Consider the following 20,066-nt stretch of genomic DNA (forward strand, 5'->3'; position numbering starts at 1 on the left):
CTGTCTGCAGTGACGTAATGCCGGCTATTTCATTAGTGCGATATCATAAAAAGCCTGTTGCCACAGCAATGGCTCCCTGCATTTCCAAGGCAACCGGCCGCCATGACAAGGTGGTGCATTCTTCCACCAACTGAAAAGGGAGGGGGAGGAGCGAGGGAGGGAGGGAGGGGGAAGACTATGAGACTTATTGTGAGCAATGCAGCAGCCTCAGAGGAGGATGGGACAGTCTGACCCCTGCTGGTCACATCTGAGTGCTGCAGGACACATCCTGGAGAAAAAGAAAAGAAAGAAAAAGGAGGAGGAGGAGGAGGAGGATTCAGGGCCGAAGGGAAGGAAACATCTTAGGATACATGTCATCAACGATGAGCCGAGAGGAGTCAATTGATATTTCAGGTGGATGAACTCACAACAACGAAGTCCATCCGGCCTAGCGTCTTGAAAATGTGAAGCACGGCGTCGTGAACGCTGACAAACAGCCGGCTCTTTGGGAGGGACTCCGAGAAAAAACCTGCCGTCTCCAGCTGCTCCACTACACACGCTGTGTGTGTATATATATATATATATATGTATATATATATACATATATATATACACATTTGGATTGCACAGGAAAAAAAGCATGCATGACAGTGAGCATGTTGAAGTCAAACATGTTTCTGTTTGAGGTATGTCTTTAGAAGAAGAACCTGAATCAGATGCTTCCAGAGACGGAAGTATGGTGGAGCTATATGGAAAGTTAAGGGACCACTGAAGTTTACAACAGTTAATCCTGAGGAGGATATTAACCCAAGACTACAAGAGGAAAATCAGGAGAACATCAGTCGTGGGGAATTCATCCTCTAGAATTGATGAATGCTCTTCTGGTAGATGGTCAGATGTTTCTTTGACCTGTTAGAATATTTAGAATTTGAATATTTGCACCACATTTCATGGCGATTCATTAAACAGTTGTTGAGACACTTCAGTCTGGACTAAAACTCAGTTCATGGTCGTCGTCGTGAAGCTGGCGCCTCTGAATGTTTGTAACTTGGGGCACGTGTGATCAGAACTCTCACAAATAGTTCACTGATAAAAAAAACTATTTATTTGTCTGAGGATTTTACAGAGAAGAAGTCCAATTAGTTTTTTTAATGCTTTAGAAACGGGGCCGAGGCGCCACTGAGACCTTCACGTGTTCTCTATCTGACGCTTCAAAGCACTTTGACGCCACATCGAGGACGTAAAGTTTGTTTTATTTTGTGTGCCACTCACCTTGGCAGCCGGCGAGATAGACATCCAGATCAATCTCTCCAAAGTCCCTGAATATCTGTAAAAAAACGACACAAAAGAAACCACAAATATCATTTCATGCCTGTTTTGATTTCCTCACTTAAACATCTGACGGTCAAATATATTAAAGACGCAAACATTTTTCAAGGTCTTCACAGCAACCGTGTCCACGAAGCTGGTGGTGGAGACATCCAGGATGACGCTGTGCGTGGCCGATCCGTGGGGCCTCCCCTCTGCCTCCTCGCTGTGGTGCGGCGCCTTTGCCTCGTACAAGTCCTTCACGGCCGCATCGTGCTGGTAGGCCCAGTTCACACGTTCATTCGTGCAGGTTTCCGTCTGGCTCGAGAGGACGACATCCCCCCGACGGTGTCCCTTCTGTACGGCGGAGACTTTCCTCTCGGCCGTAGTCTTTGAGAGTTTGCTGCCAGGCAGGTGGCTTGCTGCTTTAATCTGCCGAAAGGGTGAAATATAACTCATCAGTTCTTATCGAAGTCACCATTTGTGTGACTTGAGACTTCTCGCGATATCATACTTGTTTATTTGCCTCATTTTTAGCTTTCTTTTGTTCACGCTTCAGCTTTGCGTCTTGTTTCTTCTTCGCGGTCAGCAGCTTCCCGATTTCAATTCCGCTCTGAAACCCCCCCCCCCCCAAAGCATCACATTAAAGAAAGAAGAGTGTGAGATAGACAACTTGAAGCAATTAAGGGCTGCTGTGGACATTCAATTATATTCAATTTATTTTTTGCCTGAGAGGGCTTTACAATCTGTACACATACAACATCCCTGTCCCAGAACGTCACATCGGATCAGGAAAAACTCACAAAAAAATAGAAAAAAAACTTTCACTCGACAAGGGGAGTACAATCTTATAATCAAACGCATGTTCGGCATGGACACGCACCTTCTCCTGCAGGGCTTCCAAGTACATTTCAGCATTGGTGTAGAAGATGGTCGACGAGGAACGGAAGATCTTAATTCCTGGGATCTCTTTAGCCTGTAGAGACACATCATGGAGAAGAGGAGATCAGAGTCCCACCCTGTTCTCCTCTCATTTTCACTTTGCAACTCTCCCAGGTATTGTTTCACTGAATGGATTTTGTTGTTGTTGCTACGAAACATGTGGCTTACGCAACAATTTTACAACAAAATGTGACTTTCTTGAGTACAAAATTATCTTTAAAATTGACAAACATCATACATTCATGGCACAATTCAAACAGGATCAAAAAACATATTTGTCTCTCTTTGTTGACTACCATCCATCTTCTCTTCCCCCAAAAAGGTCCCATGGTGGTCAACCTTAAGGGGTGGGACTTTGCTTCTTTCATAAACTACGCATTGGCTGAAATCTGTCATTTATCAGAGTTGAAGAAGAAGTAGAGGTTAAGAACCAGAAACAAAACAAGTGTCCTTTGCCGTCTAACCATCTACGAGAGAATAATTGAGAGTTCTTCAGGAATTTGTTTTAATAATTATTTGATGTTGGCTAGTGTTGACCATGTTTCATGCTGTTCGGAGACAGAGACCATTTAAAAGTCATGTGTGCATCGTGCGTTATCGCATTAACAATTTTTTGGGACGAAGGCAAAAAACATTTCAAGCAAGCAATTGAGGAGGTTTTATTACATTTTTACGTTTCCATTCAGCTTTTCTCAAGCAATATTTAAAAATGTTAGTATTAATTATAAGTTATGCATGAAGGCTATGCCTCATACATTCTTACCAATCAGGACTCATTGGTACGTGATTGAAAAGCTGTGCCGACAGGTGTGTAGTGGGAAGAGGGTACGCAGGTGCACGCTGGCTTACCGCTTGTGTGATTAATGTGACTTTTTATAACTATTTTATTCAACCCTGTTTAATTTTTTAATGTATGGTGGTGACCTCCTGAGTTATAATACAAAATACTTTTTGCCTACCTCCCTGAGTTGTAATACGGTCTGGATTAATTTGAGAGCCTACCTACCGTGTTGGAATACAAAAGGCACATGGCGGACTTTGGACTGATCAGTGAAAGAGAGCCTAGCTGTTCTAGTGGTTCTGTGATGACTGTTGGTGTGTTTTTTAAACTGCCGCCGTCTGGCAACCCCGTGGTCGTTGCCAAACTTGTTTTGTGTTCTGTTTTTGACATCGGTGCTGGCAATGATTTCATACACCACCCCGCAGCTACGGCGTTTGTGCAGCTTCATGGTTCCATCCGACAAGTCGTTTATAGGCCGCTGTCAAGAGAGTGGGATTTTGATGAACAGACCTCACTACTGTAAGCGTGGTTCAAAATTGGATGCCTGGATGAACATCTTTCGTTCTGGTAGATTTATTTCTCTGATCACAAGCAAAGTATAAGCGCTGAGATTGCAATGCCAGGGAAGTCACAACAACTCTCCTCTAGACCCGGAAGTCCGGCCCTTACAGACACAGATTTTGTCACAGGTTCATATGCATCATCCTAACCTCTGATTGGGGCTGAACTATCAAGGAGGGGTATAATTCCATCTCCTCCTCTCTTTTCACAGGACTCTGAAACGACACTGCAGACACTCTGGCTCACTGTCCATAAACTGGCTTTCCGTGAGTATCAAAGGACCTACTCCAACTCCCTTGAAGATGCTCGCTCACAGTTCTATTCCAGCTTAATCAATAATCACTGCCAGCTATTTTATTTTCTATTATGGTTTGTTTTTATCTACTGTCTCTGTAGCACTCTGAGATTATTTTTCAATGAAAAGTGCTTTATAAATAAAATGCATTATTATTATTATTATTAATAATAAAATGCTCATAGAAATATGTGACCAGAAACATGGCTAGTGACACTATAAAAAGGCTATAACAAGGCAATAATAAGGCTAAATACCCTTTAACTCTCTGTGGACGAATATGACTATTACCTCCTTGTAGGTTTCCGTGTCCAAATACAGGTCAGTGCCTGAAATGTGGCCCAAGATGGAGTAGCGGGGGCTGAAAAAAATTTCGAACATATTATTATCATTATTATTATTATTATTATTGCAGCTCCTGCATTTACATCAATGATTAGTAATACATGTAGTTACAGTTGCGTCCTGAAGATGACGGTGAGCATGGAGAAGCCAATGGAGACAGCCAGACCAAGGTCCAGGTTGAGCAGGATGGTGCTGATGAATGTGACCACCCACACCAGCTAGAGGGCAGCACGAACACTGGGGGTCAGCGGGGTCAAAGTGGAACTAAACTTCACACAACAAATGCGTTACGAATCACAACGCTGTTGTTCTTTACTTTTAGTCACAGACTGTTTACAATAAATGGGCGTCACCCAATGATTTGTGGATTTTTGAGACCTCGAATTTGAATTTTTAGCTGTCGCCATCTTGGTTTTTGGCCTTCGCAGGAAGGGACAGGAGAGGGTACAACCGAAACACTGAATGAGACCAAAATGTTTTAATTAACTTGTATGAAGTGAAAACACACTGTGAAAGGGTTAAAGTTGGAAAAGGAAAACACAGATAACTCCCAGACCGGACCCTTACCGTGGTAGAGACCTGTCAATCACCTTGTAGCCCCGCCCTAAAGCATCCCCTTCTTCATGGTCTGTTTGACTCTAAATGACCATAATTTACTAAATGAACATCATCTGTATTGAAGAAGACTTGAAACTAGAGATTGAGACCAAAAACTAATGTTTACAATGTTTACTGAGGGAATAAATCAAGAGAAGTAGAGTCATTTATATAGACTTCTATACAACCAGAGGAGTCGCCCCCTGGTGGTCAGGAGAGAGAATGCAGCTTTAACACATGAAGTATAGACTTCTATACAACCAGAGGAGTCGCCCCCTGGTGGTCAGTAGAGAGAATGCAGCTTTAAGAGATAAAGCATTGACTTCACTTTTCATACCCGGAGGTTGCCACTTAATTTTTGTTCATACTGCACCTGCCCTGACAAAGTACTTACTGTTGCATGCGATATGGTTATTGCAGAGGGTTATAGGTCAGAATAGCATGGTTTGCATACTGCAACATGGGACTGACCAAACAAAACCAGGCTTGCATAACTTGTGTACTTTAGTAATGTCAAGTTGTTTATTTTTAAATATCAGCATGCATGTAATAAGCGTAAATTGACACATGTTGCTGGACCTTTGTAGAAATATCTTTTCCTGCAGATCTCACACAAATCATTGTATGAAGATACGTTGACTCAAGGCAGTTATTCAGCAGTCAATCATGCAGACCTTTTAGCTTCTAATTTAAACGGGGGAGTTATTTTAAAATGCATTGGAAAAATTAGCTTTTGAGACCAAAAACGTTTTTTTGTACCAGGGTGAAAAGATGTTTTTCTGCTGTAAAATCGGGCATTTTAACATCAAGGTCGATTGGGATTGACCTTCTTTGTGAGCCTCAAGTGGTCATTTGAGGAACTGCAGTTTTTGGCACCTCCTCGTTTGCTTTATTTTCAGCACCAGATGTTGACTCTTGAATTATAACTAAATGATATGGTTGTAATAATTAAATATTATCAGAGGATTACTGGTCGTACCAGATCAACCTTGTTGGTCTTCCAAAGCAGAGGCACGTCCGTGAACTGCTTGAACATTCCCTTCAAATTCACAAACACTATTGTGGACAAGACAGCCTGAGGAACACAAACGCACAGACATTATTGGTTATGACAATTCTGCAGAGCGAGATAGAGAGATCATTACAGAGAGAGGCAGCACTGGAGGGAGAGTATTACCTTGGGGAGATCTGAAAAGAGAGAACCTATTTTCAAAACTGTGACGAGCACGATGATGGACGAAATCAACCCCGCAACCTGAGGAAACACACACACACACACACACACACACACACACACATGTATATTGTACAATAAGTGGGCCTCAAGCTGAACATGAGGATCAAATGAAACCAGATTATGTCCGTGTGTGTTTACCTGTGTCTTGCCCCCTGTGCTCTCCTGGACGAGGCTGCGAGACAAGGAGGACGTCACAGAGTAACACTGAAAGAAGCCACCGACAGTGTTACTGAGACCCAAAGCAACCAGCTCCTGAAACAGCAAGACGGACACAATGTTTCAGTTTAAAGAACCAAAAAGAACACAAACATTTGGCAGAAAACTTTACACACAAACCGAATAAAACAGAACACTTAAAACTCTGCAATTAAAACCCAACAATCCGTTTCTCAAAAGTGCAATTTTAATGTAGTTTAGACCAAAAACACTGTTGTCTTAAGTACTTTGTTTACATTTTTTTACTCATACAGGTTTTTGTGAAAGATTTTTCAAGTACACCACATTTACTCATTTTAATGAATACAAAAGTAGAACGGCTTGAGAAGGAATGTTTTGTACATTGAAATAGAATAAGAGTAGCATGAACTTTTCCCATTAAAATCAACGCAGCAGGATGGTCAGAGCGGTGGCCATTTAAAAAAATTCATCGCTGTCTTTACCGCCGTTGTTGCGTGTTAACTTCAGTTTGAACTAAACAGACTTGCAGACTCACTGAGGTGAAGTTTTGCAGCGATGACTAAAACGAGCAGTGGAGTAGTAACGTTACTATCTAATCCCGATGTGAGGTTCTACAGAGAACCCTTCTTTGGTGTAATGGTTCCACCCGGAAGGTTCTACCCAGAATACTCCCACCTAACTAAAGCTCTGTCTACACTATACTATACTAGGATAATTTCTTCTATATTTCGGCCTCTCGTTGACACGTGAACAAGGTTCTAAGGTCACAAAAACGATATTTTTGAAAATATCTTTTAAGGTTGTATATTTATTAATAACTGGCTACCTTATTTCTACCTGGACGTGTAAAACGTAGTGTTTCGGAAATGACAACGTCTTTAACGTACTTCAACAACAACAACCAGCGAAGATCAGTCAGACAGACCGGAAGTAAAGCCCGTCGCTCCTTCTCAAAGCACATCAACGGTACTTTGAGCAGATGGTCTTAAACTCACTCGATGCAATACCTTCTTAATCATATCTTTTGCATGAGAAAACTCTTCTTTTGGAGATATACTGTTCCTGAAAGGCCACTGAGATGGATGAATATTGCATATAAAAAGACAACTTCACCTACGAGTTTAATTTAGTTTTTGCCATGGCATCAAATATCAAATTTGTATAAATACAGTAAAAATTAGCTCTTACTTTACAATTGTTTACTAGGTGTTAATACCGACAAAGGAAAATAGGCTCACTGAGCATGCTCAGAATCTTTATTTTTAGATACCGGGCCTTCGGGTGCTAACAAGAACCAACACACTGGATCCTAACAAGAACCCTTTAATATTCCCATTGATAATTCCCAATACCAATTCCTTGGGGGGTAAATCACAGTTGTTAAAGGCTCTCCCTTTGCGTGTGTCTATTTCCAGTAGAGCATTCATATTATCTTACAATAAAGTATTGACATTACCTGATGTTCTAGCAAAAGGAAAATAAGTGCAGTTCAGTCTCAGGTCGTGTTTTGAATAATGAATAGTCAGAGGAAGATGAATAAGCTTCTGTTGTATCTTTTGGACTCGCTCCTTTCACGCCTCTCAACCACATCTCATGAACTTCGGCCAGCTGCACAACAAGTGAGTATAAACATTTCCCTGTGATAATGTGTTTTCTCCTCATACCTGTGTGCACATCTACTCGTAGAGATTATAGACCGCGGACTCGGTCACACATGTACCAAAATCCTTCCTCTCTTATTTATCCCACCCGCTCTACACAGACCCAGCGCCTCGTCACTGGGGGCCTCTGGAACTGCCAGTCAGCCAACCGCAAGGCGGACTTCATCTCTGGTTTCGCTATCAAGCAATCGCTGGACTTCCTGGCTCTCACTGAGACTTGGATCACACCAGACAACACATTAACCCCTGCTGCTCTCTCCTCGGCCTTCTCCTTCAGCCACACACCCAGACCCTCTGGTCGGGGTGGTGGCACAGGTCTACTCATCTCACCCAAATGGAGTTTTGCTCTCTACCCGCTTCCATTTACCCCACTGTCTTTTGAGTTTCATGCAGTGACGGTTACTCATCCGGTTCATCTAACCATTGTCGTTCTCTACCGTCCTCCTGGTTCCTTTGGAGACTTCTTCGAAGAACTAGACGTCCTCCTTTCAAACTTCCCAGAAAATGGACCCCCGCTCATCCTTCTGGGTGACTTTAACATCCAGACTGAGAAATCATGTGACCTGCTACTCTTACTGTCTTCCTTTGCTCTCTCTCTCAGTCCTTCCCCTCCTACTCACAAAGCTGGCAACCACCTTGACTATATTTTCACCAGAAACTGCTCTACAGCAAACCTCACTGTAACTCCACTTCATGTTTCTGACCATTTCTTCATCTCTTACTCTCTCCCACTCTTTGGAACTGACAACCCTCCCACAACGGACTCTGCACCTGTCCGTCACAACATCCGTACCCTCTCACCCTCCTCTCTGGCCTCCTCTGTTCTGTCAGCCCTCCCCTCAACCGATTCCTTCGCACTTATGCAGCCTAACTTCGCCACTGACACTCTTCTCTCTACGCTGTCGTCCTCTCTTGATTCTCTCTGTCCTCTTACGACTCGAAAGGTCCGCAAGTCCTCTCCGGCTCCGTGGCTGTCCGAACCGGTGCGCGCCGAGAGAGCCACAATGCGAGCAGCGGAAAGGAAATGGCGAAAATCCAAACACGCCAGTGACCTGCTTGCCTATCAATCTCTTCTCTCCTCCTTCTCTGCGTCCATCTCTGCAGCCAAAAGTCTGTTCTACCAATCCAGAATCAAATCCTCTTTATCTAACCCTAAAAAGCTCTTCTCAATTTTTTCCAACCTCCTTGACCCCCCTGTTCCCCCCCCTCCCTCCACCCTTCTACCAAGCCACTTTGTTGACTACTTTACAAAAAAGATAGACGACATACGCTCTTCATTTACTAATCCATCTTCCTCAACTACACCTCCAGTAACTTCACCTTCTTCCCCCTTGTTTTCCTCTTTTATCCCCCTGTCTCCCAATCAAGTTCTTACCTTAGTAACCTCTGCCCGCCCAACCACCTGCCCCCTTGACCCCATCCCTTCTCACCTTCTCCAGTCCATTGCTCCGGACCTTCTTCCCTTTCTCACCCATCTCATTAACACCTCCCTCTCAACCGGCTGTTTCCCCAACTCTCTGAAGGAGGCAAGAGTCAACCCTCTCCTGAAGAAACCCACTCTCGACCCATCTGAAGTCAACAACTACAGACCTGTCTCTCTCCTTCCCTTCCTCTCCAAAACTCTAGAGCGAGCTATCTTTAACCAAGTCTCCTCCTTTCTTCACTGTAACAACCTTCTAGACCCCCACCAGTCTGGATTCAAGACAGGCCACTCAACAGAGACTGCCCTCCTTGCTGTCTCTGAGCAGCTTCACACTGCTAGAGCAGCCTCTCTCTCCTTTGTCCTCATCCTTCTAGACCTTTCCGCTGCCTTTGACACAGTGAACCACCAGATCCTCTTGTCCTCCCTCCAGGACCTGGGTATCTCAGGCTCTCACTCTTCTCATCCTATCTCACCGACCGCTCTTACCGGGTAACCTGGAGAGGATCTGTGTCTGAGCCTTGTCCTCTGACTACCGGGGTCCCTCAAGGTTCAGTCCTTGGTCCTCTTCTCTTCTCTCTGTACACCAACTCTCTTGGCTCTGTCATTCGCTCGCATGGCTTCACCTACCACAGCTATGCTGACGACACCCAACTGATCCTCTCGTTTCCCCAATCTGAAGCACGGGTAGCAGCACGAATCTCTGCCTGTCTGACCGACATCTCTCAGTGGATGTCCGCACACCACCTGAAAATTAACCCGGACAAGACTGAACTTCTCCTCCTTCCAGGAAAAGGCTCTCCCACCCACGACCTATCTATTAACTTCAACAACTCAGTGCTGGTTCCGACTCCGACTGCCAGGAACCTCGGAGTGACGCTCGACAGTCAACTCTCCCTGACTGCCAACATTGCCGCAATAACACGCTCCTGTAGGTACATGCTGTACAACATCAGGAGAATACGACCCCTTCTCACTCAGAAGGCGGCACAGGTTCTGGTCCAGGCTCTGGTCATCTCTCGGCTGGACTATTGCAACTCCCTCTTGGCAGGTCTTCCTGCTAATGCCATTCGACCTCTACAGCTCATCCAGAATGCAGCTGCTCGACTGGTCTTCAACCGACCGAAATTTACCCACACTACTCCGCTCCTCCGCGACCTTCACTGGTTACCGGTGGCCGCCCGCATCCGCTTCAAAACATTGGTACTTGCGTACCGTGCTGCGAACAGATCGGCTCCAGTCTACATCCAGGACATGGTCAAACCGTACACCCCAGCCCGTTCACTTCGCTCGGCTTCTGCCAATCTGCTTGTAGCTCCTTCACTTCGAGCTAAATCACGACTGTTTGCTGTGCTGGCTCCTCATTGGTGGAACGAGCTCCCCATTGACATCAGGACAGCAGAAAGTCTCTACATCTTCCGGCGCAAACTAAAAACACATCTCTTTCGACTATACCTTGAATAGGTAGCACTTAAATGCCGTAGTAGCACTTAAATGTCCCTTACCGATAGCACTTCTGTAGCACTTAAATGGCACTTACGGATAGTACTTTGTAGTTTGACTTTATTGAAGAAATTGTACTTGCTTGATTCTTGTTGTTGAGTTTGGACTCACGGTTTAATGCACTTATTGTAAGTCGCTTTGGATAAAAGCGTCAGCTAAATGACATGTAATGTAATGTAATGTTATCACAAGTACAACGTTGATGCTAACTTGTGATAATCTGCACATTAAACGTACTGGAACTGGAGCGTCATGAATGTGTCCGACTGTAGTGAATCCCAGATGAGTCACACGATTGGTATTCAATTTGAGACATTCAACTTAGATAATTATCTTTGGCCAACTACGCAATCAAATTTTTCTTTACTTATTAGAAAATAATTCAGGAAGTGGAATTTAAAATGACTTGTAGATGGGGATGATCAAGACACAAGAGAAACAGCCTTTTTCTAAATCACATAAACATATTACATATTACATTTATATCAACAGATTTTACATTCACATATAGAATCTGGAGACAACGGGACAGGATTTTGGTATCGGAGGCGTTCCGGTTTCCCATTTCCACTCCAAACCCCCTGGAAGAGCTGAATTTTGTTCTCGGAAGTCAAACTTCTTTTTTGGCCTCCATGGACCGAACTTGATCCAGGACAATGTGAATCTTATTATTTTTTTTTTTTACTCTTCTCTGTTAGCAGTGAGTCAGACAGAAACAGCGACACCAAGTAAAACTCTCACAACTGCTTGTGAGTACCACAATGTGTGTGTGTGTGTGTTGTTCCTCACCTGGTTACTATCCACCTTGTAGCCATGTTTGAGGGCGAATGTTTTGCCCAGAGAGATGTTGATGGCATAGCCCACTATGGCGACGGCAAAAGCATCGCCTATCACCTGTGAGAACAACGTGGCATCTGGAGCTCGAGGGGCTTTCAGCCTGTAGCCGGAGGGGAAAGTGCGGAACGAGTTGGGTTTTTATCACTTTCATCACCGTCATATGACATTTCACAACCCGCTCGGTGCATTGGGATGGAGAATGTTCAAATCTTTTAAAAATTGATTCATCATATTGATTGAAATGTGTAACAATTGTTGACTTCCACTGTTATTTAGAGGAGCGGTGTGCAGGATTATAGCCCTGATAACACCAACGCGTTGCCGCTGATGTGAAGCGCCACGCATTGGAAAGTGTGTTGTTTTGAAACCTTGAGTTTTCGAGATTTGGCCATCTTTGCTTGTTTACAACCAGTGAACAGGAAGTGACCATATATGGACTGAGGAGGAGTGACGTAGAGACGGCGTATACGTCTCTGGTGTCGACCTGTCAACCGCACCATGGGCGACCGGGGCCTTTTGCTCAGCAGCGCCCCGCTTATGGAACAGTCTCCCTGACCACCTAAGGGCAACACTGGACTCTTTTAAGACTGGCCTAAAAACCTTTTTATTCAGGATGGCGTTTTTGAGTTAAGTTTAATGACTTGTCAACTATTCCTTTGAAACTAGAGATTGAAACCATAAACTCATGTTTACAATGTTTACTGAGGGAATATATCAAGAGAGAAGTAGAGTCATCTTCTCATAGACTTCTATACAACCAGAGGAGTCGCGCCCTGGGTGTCAGTAGAGAGGATGCAGCATTAACACATGAAGCATAGACTTCTATACAACCAGAGGAGTCACCCCCTGTTGGTCACTAGAGAGAATGCAGCTTTAAGACATGAAGCACATACTTCTATACAAGCAGAGGAGTCTATCCCCTGATGGCCAGTTAAGAGAATGCAGCTTTAACACATGAAGCATAGACTTCTATACAACCAGAGGAGTCACCCTCTGGTGGTCACTAGAGAGAATGCAACTTTAACACATGAAGCATAGACTGCACTATTGACCTCCACCCCAGCGCGTTCCCTTCCAGTCGGTTATATAACCTGTCAAGACCAGAGAAGGTCTCCATGGAGGAGTACATCTTTGAAGGTTGGAATCATTCGCTCATCCTTGTCACCACTCAGAGCTGGGTTCTTCTTTGTCGCTAAGAAGGACAAGAGTCTCCGGCCTTGCATTGACTATCGAGGTCTGAACAGTATCACCACTCGGAACAAGTACACTCTTCGCTGATCAACTCAGTGTTTGAACTTCTGGCTGGAGCCACGATCTTCTCCAAGCCCGACCTCCACAATGTGTACCACCTGGTGTGGATACCAATAGCTGTTCTTGTGGTTTGCGAACTTCTACCGTCTCTTCATCAGGAACTACAGCAAGCTTGCAGCCCTCCTCACAAGACTCACCTCCTCCAAGACCATGTTCCTGTGGACGCCGGAAGCCGGTCTGGCGTCCCAACTCCTCAAGGAGTGGTTTAGTTCCGCCCCATCCTGATCCAGCCCGAGGGGTTAGGGTTAGACATTATGGTCAACCAGGTGTTCCGGCTACACGGGATTCCGGTGGACATCGTGTCAGACCGTGGTCCGCAGTTCATATCCCAGGTCTGGAGAGCCTTCGGCCAGGCCCTCGGTGCAACCATCAGTCTGTTCTCCGGGTTCCACCCCCAGTCTAACGGGCAGACGGAGAGGCTAAATCAGGAGCTCGAGGCCTCCTTGCTCTGTGTGGCAGCGTCAAACCCTTCCAGCTGGAGTACTCACCTGTCCTGGGTAGAATACCTCCACAACTCTCATACTTCTTCGGCCACTGGTCACTTGCCGTTCGAGGTCTCCCTGGGATACCAGCCTCCCCTGTTTCCAGCTCAGGAGGTGGAGATAGCTGAGAGAATGCAGCTCCACATCAGTCGCTGTAGAAAGGTGTGGAGGGAGACCCGGGGGCACTCTTTTCCATACGGCAGAACAGAATAACTGCTTGGCGGATTTCCGCCGCATTCCTGCTCCTTGCTACTAGGTCATTCAAAGGGTGTGGCTGTCGGCAAAGGACATCCCCGCTAAAGACCGAATCCCGGAATTGTCCCTCGGGTTCATCGGCCCATTTGATATTCAGGGCATTATCAATCTGTCCGCTGTTCGTCTGAAACTCCCCTCATCCTTGAAGGTCCACCCAACGTTCCTTGTGTCGCTGATCAAATCGGTGTCCACCAGTACCCTGTTTAGTTCTCTGTAGTGAGCAAAGGGGTGTTCAATTGGTTGCAATTCGCAACTTCAACTCTAGATGCCACTAAACCCTCCCAATTGCTCCTTTTTTTACTTTTTCACTACCAAAGAAACATACTCAACCACAACATTTGACCAAAATCTGTTGGCGAACAGGAGACAAAGCTCAGAGTAGCTTCTTTATAGGATACAGCACATTACAATAATCATTCTATCATTGTTAGGGTCTGAGCGACTGACAAAGTCAGTCCGAGAGGACCCTATTGAAATTGCTAGGGTTATTCTTATTCTTTTGATCTTTATTTTTGTACATTGGGTGCATTTTTGGGGTATTTGCCAACCTCGAAAAGTCACCAAATTTGGCAAGCTTGTCAGGCTTGGTAAAAATAGACATTTGATAAAGGAGTCAAATTAGTTTTTTTTTTTTTATTGCCCCCTCAAAGTTTGACCGGCGACGCCCCTCACCCAGAATGTCCGATTGACTTGAAACTCCATATCCATCTGCTCTCCAAAAAAGCCTCTCAGACCCCTTATCTCTGCCTACTTAGATTTTTCGCCATTTTGAATTTTGTAAAAAACACATAATTGGCCATTTCTCCTACACGCTGGGTCCAAATCATACAAAAATGTATATCAATCAGATAATTGAAGCCAGATGACCTACAATATGACAACCGTTTTTGAAATCTCAATGTGGTAAGGATCTATGGCCCAATAAACCTCTTAGGGCGTGTCTTGTATTTCAATGCTCATAACTTCAATACTATTGGGATTAATCACTCGAAACTTTCAGGATATGTGCAAATTGCATCCTGTAATATGTAAAGAAAATCGTGTGTGATTTAAGCACTAGGGGGCGCTACAATAATTTACTGAATTTGGGCGTTTTGGGCGTTTTTTGTTTGTTTTTGTCACTTTCCGGCGTTATACATTTACGGAGTTTACGGTAAACAAAAATTATCCGATCGACTTCATCAATCTTGTTTCCAGGATTATCTGAAGGCCTTAAAGATGATTATTTAGAAAGAAAACTGACTTCTCACCAAATTTCACTTGACGTTATGTGGACCCCAATAAACGCCCACTTTCTGTGTTTTGTTATGTTATAGACTGTTGCTTTAACTGATCCAATCCTTCCAGTCAAGGCCTGAACACATTTACATGAAGAAACATTCGAAATTGTCATAGGAACACGTAAAATTAAAATGACAAGTTTTAGACAATAATGTCTTCTCCTTAGACACGAACGGATCAAATGTATTCATCTGATCCGTGGCCTATCAGATTAACCATTTGCCTTGTGACCGGGAGACCTGTGTTAAAATCCAAGCCAGGGCTAATTTTTGCATCACTTTTTTTACCTTTAATTTACACAACGTGGTCTACACTTCACGTAGAGACACACAATGCATGTATACTGTATGTTCACATTCTCATTGCGCACCTACTGGCTCAACTGGACTTGCTCGAATCTGCCCCAAACTTGTCATGCTTGTGAGTCACGGCCTGAGTATATCAACAAGCCTATTTTCACTCATAGTCGAAGCGCCACCTACTGGCGTAAGAAAATCAGCGCTGCGTTCTTGGCCGAGGGTGCCGATGACCCGCTGGCACCCCCGACTTGGGCAGATGAGCGAGGACCCGTTCATCGCTGCTCGCAGCTTTAATTGTAATTATTTTCAATTTTTTTATGCCTTTGGGGGAAACTGTTCACTGGTGAACTTTTCAACTTTTACAGAAACAGAAGCTTTTTTGAAACTCACTGGGACTCTTTGCAGACTGTGTTTCTTTGTACTATCAACTGCTCCACATATCTCACCCACAAAAATCGCAAACAGCAGTCCTGGACCTCACACCGCCCGTCTCTCTTGTTCGTTCACACACACGCACGCACACACACACACACACACACACACTTAAAGAGCTTAACTCACCCACTGGGAATCTCTCCGACCACATCAACGCTGTATTTGCTTGTTAGTCCGCAGAAGTGGGTGATGACTGTTGCTGCTATAATCTGTTGGATGTGAGGTGAATCATTACTTTTCAACAAAGCTCTGTTTGTGGCTCAAGTGTGAAGCTGATCACTGTGGTCAAGATGCTGAACTCACAGAGGACTTACCACTATGATCTCTATGGGGATGGGAAGAGGCAGCTTCTGTCTGTAGCAGGCATTGATTTCTTTGACAACAATGAGGACAGACAGAGCAACCAGGCTGACCACCAGCTCTGGTACTCTAGTCTGCGGCAGCAGCCGGCAAATATCCACCAGAGTCTGTGAGGAGACGAGTGGAGGAGAGAAGGATGGAGGAGAGGAGAGGGAGGGGGGGGGGCGGGGTTATGAACGTTGCTCAGTGAAACGTGTACTAAGACAGCCGTTCATATGCTATCCTACGAAAAGTTACTATTAATTCAGTATTTCACTATCTTTTATTAAACCTAACTAAGTATTTCATCATCTTTACATGTAACAACCATAAACTCATTCTTGTTACTGAACTTTTGCTGCATTGCTGTTTTTTTTTTTGTATTTCCAACTTTTCTTTTGCACTTTGTCTAATGTTTTATGTAATATTTTTGGTCAGATAATACCCACTGTCAACCTCTTGTCAGTATCCATATGTTAATTATGACCTACTCACATAAATGAGGGCGAGAGGACCGGTGAAGCGAGCCGGCGTGACTCCAAACAGATACTTGAGCTGGGACACACACACATGGCACGCTGAAGCCGTGGTGTAGCCTCGAACCAGCGGCTCAGAGAGGTAGGTGACCACGAAACCAAACCTCACCACACCCAACAGGATCTTAGAAGGGAACGAGAAGGAGAGCCATGTTGCTGGTTCTTTATCTCGATAGTCATTAAACAAAAAAACACACCTGAAAGATTCCCGTCAACACCGTGAGGGAGCACGCGATCTGCACTCTGAATCCGTCCCGTGCATCAAGGTCCACACTTCCTGTCCCGTTGGTGCCATTCACCATGAAGTCTGTGTCCGGACCCAGCCTCTCTGTCACACTCCCAATCATGATGCTGATCACGGCAAATGTACCTGCACACACACACACATACAGACACACACACACATACAGACACACACACACACACACAGACACACACACACACACACACACACACTGGCAGGTTACTTTCTTTTTTCCTTGTCACGCACACATAACGTGCCCAACCCTCGTGGTTTATAAGACACCAATGATAAAGCTGCAGTGGACACGCATTTCATTGACTTTCATTCAATTACTAAATGAAATATTCTGCCTTCTCTATCAAATCTGGCAAATAAAATCTGCAACAAAAAAAAGTTATTTTCATAAAAAGAAATCAACATAAATGGAACTGATTTGTACTAAAGAGGACATGTCTCTGGTCATCGTAGATGGGACAGTAAAACAAAGAGTGCTCCTCCTCTGCACTAGAACCATTTGTTCTTTATGAGACAATAATGTTCTGAGTTTGTTCTCATGGTTTAATGCACTTATTGTAAGTCGCTTTGGATAAAAGCGTCAGCTAAATGACATGTAATGTAATAAGTTCCTAACTTTTGTTTCTACCATTTATCAACACACTGTTTTTCTCTCTTAATCTCCTGAATATCACAGAGTAACCTGTCCTGGAAAAATAAATGACAACTTGTTTATTTCTAAGGAGATTTTACTTCTGCTCTCACTCACCTATGGAGATGTGTCTGGAGGTACCGAAGATGAAATAGACCAGCACCGGGTACAGGGAAGTGTAAAGTCCGAACACCGGGCGCAAGGAAGCCAGCAGTGCGTAGGCCATGCCTGGTGAGAAGAAATCACAAACCAATTCAGATTTTGGCTATTTTAAGCAAGAGTAATCCGACTTTTTGGAGAATACATCTTTTTTGCTTTAGAGCGATGGCGCAAGTGGAGCAAAGACATCCCCATTAAATTGAATCAATTTCACTTTTTGTCTTTTTAAAAAGCTTCATTTCATCCGTGATACATGAAATTTGACAAACTTGCAACACCCCCCTTCCTCCCCCCTTTGAGTTGGTCTTGTTGGTTTGTCCTGATCTGGTTTCTTTTTGAAGTTTCCTGTTTTATTTTGAAAGTTACTCAAGTTTGGATTAACTTGCCTTTTTTTCACCTAACCCTCCCCACCTGTTTTTCTACCACACCTGTGTTTCATTAGTTGATCAGCCTGTTTCAGTGTCCGGTTGTCTGCTTTGTTTCTTTACTTTAGTAATGTTTAGCATTTTGGATTATCTCCTATTACATATTATCTCCTAAAACGTCTAAATATTCCTTTTTTAAAGGGACACCTTTTGGGAGGTGTGATGAGGATGGACTGCACACATTTGTACGCGTGTTACGAACCCTGAGGCAGATGCATGATGCCCACACTGCAGCCAGAGATCAGGTCTCCGATGGCATTCTCTCTGACGGAGTAGCGAGGTAGCCAGCTGAGAACGGGGATCCAGCTCAGCGCCGTGTGCTTCAGTCTGGGCACCGAACACCTGCAGCAACATCCCCGAGTTTTAGTACAGAGCACACAGCGTTCACGTTACTGAGAACACAATTTTCTTTTTAATTTTCTCCACCCAGGGGAGGGTGTTACATGAAGACAATATTATGATGTTATTGTGAGTTAATTCCTGGAAAACATTTTTTGTTTAGAATGAAATAACAAAAAACAGGTGGTGACATGTTTTAAATATGATGGAATGAGACTTGTGAATTGAAACACCTGCAACAGTTTTTATCAGCTGACTTTGTACTGTCTATGTGCTGCTGTTGACTTCTTCCTACAACAGGTTTAAAACCTTGTCAAACTGAGTTTGGTTCTCTTTGGTGGAAAGAAAATATCCAAAATACACACTGTTTATTTTACAACTTAAACATGTATTCACCAAAAGTCACCTTTACATAATGCCTCATTTGCATATTTTAACATAACATGTCATAACACTTGGAATACAATAACTCATCAGTCATGTTTTGACCCTATAACACAATAACTCCTCTTAATGTCAGTGATGAAGTGGTGAAGTTTCATGTGATATCTATGAGGTCATGTTTTGACCCTATAACACAATAACTCTTAATGTGAGTGATGAAGTGGTGAAGTTTCATGTGATATCTATGAGGTCATGTTTTGACCCTATAACACAATAACTCTTAATGTGAGTGATGAAGTGGTGAAGTTTCATGTGATGTCTATGAGGTCATGTTTTGACCCTATAACACAATAACTCTTAATGTGAGTGATGAAGTGATGAAGTTTCATGTGATATCTATGAGGTCATGTTTTGACCCTATAACACAATAACTCTTAATGTGAGTGATGAAGTGGTGAAGTTTCATGTGATATCTATGAGGTCATGTTTTGACTCTATAACACAATAACTCTTAATGTGAGTGATGAAGTGGTGAAGTTTCATGTGATATCTATGAGGTCATGTTTTGACCCTATAACACAATAACTCTTAATGTGAGTAATGAAGTGGTGAAGTTTCATGTGATATCTATGAGGTCATGTTTTGACCCTATAACACAAAAGTCTCATTTATACTACATTTATTAATAACAACTATATATTATTAAGCTTTCTACAGAGAGGTTTGTTCACACACCATTCACAGCCTTATTAATAAAAACATGGAGAACATGGCTGTTGACAGCATTTTATGATTTATGAAGTGAAAATATCTCCTCAATTCTCTCTGAATGTTTGAGACCAGATCATCCTCTCCACTTTTTACCTCAGGGACTCTTTCATCCGTTCACCCATGGTTGGTTTGGTGGCCCACGTCCCTTTTTGTGCGACTTCATCCAGACGAACTTCATCCAGAACTCTCCTCTGCACAAAATACTCCCCAGCGGAGCGGTCCCTTTCCTCCATGTCCATGTCGGCTAGATCAGATTCAGCAGACCTTCTTAAACGAGGTGTCCTCTTTTTCGTGGGTGGTCTTGAACGGAAACGGCTGCTGTTGCACTTTAACTGCTGTTTCAACAAAAAGCCAAGTGGTGTGCAGTAAAAGCCAAGCCTGCCAAGCTGTTCTGTACTGATTGACAGTGTTTTGGCGATGGGAGTGACTGTTCCTTTTTATAAGAGTGTGTGTGTGTGTGTGTGTGTGTGTGTGTGTGTGTGTGTGTGTGTGTGTGTGTGTGTGTGTGTGTGTGTGG

At 43.8% G+C, this 20,066-nt stretch overlaps 1 protein-coding gene across 1 annotated transcript; it reads right to left on the bottom strand.

Moving 5' to 3' along the window:
* Window positions 1-215: 215 nt before the first annotated feature.
* LOC117733491 (solute carrier family 26 member 6-like) lies at window positions 216-19,782 on the bottom strand. The gene is made up of 19 exons (XM_034537183.1): window positions 19,643-19,782; window positions 18,258-18,397; window positions 17,589-17,699; window positions 16,779-16,951; window positions 16,541-16,705; window positions 16,021-16,173; window positions 15,833-15,915; window positions 11,596-11,743; window positions 6,184-6,297; window positions 5,986-6,063; window positions 5,788-5,883; window positions 4,323-4,429; window positions 4,158-4,227; window positions 2,171-2,263; window positions 1,802-1,900; window positions 1,408-1,719; window positions 1,252-1,306; window positions 408-538; window positions 216-268 (listed from the first exon to the last, which is right to left on the bottom strand). Exons 1-19 carry the CDS (start codon window positions 19,780-19,782, stop codon window positions 242-244), a joined length of 2,295 nt encoding a protein of 764 aa, XP_034393074.1. The 3' UTR covers window positions 216-241.
* Between the last annotated feature and the right edge of the window lie 284 nt (window positions 19,783-20,066).

This window comes from Cyclopterus lumpus, chromosome 7 (genome assembly GCF_009769545.1).
Source record: "Cyclopterus lumpus isolate fCycLum1 chromosome 7, fCycLum1.pri, whole genome shotgun sequence".
NCBI lineage: Eukaryota > Metazoa > Chordata > Actinopteri > Perciformes > Cyclopteridae > Cyclopterus > Cyclopterus lumpus.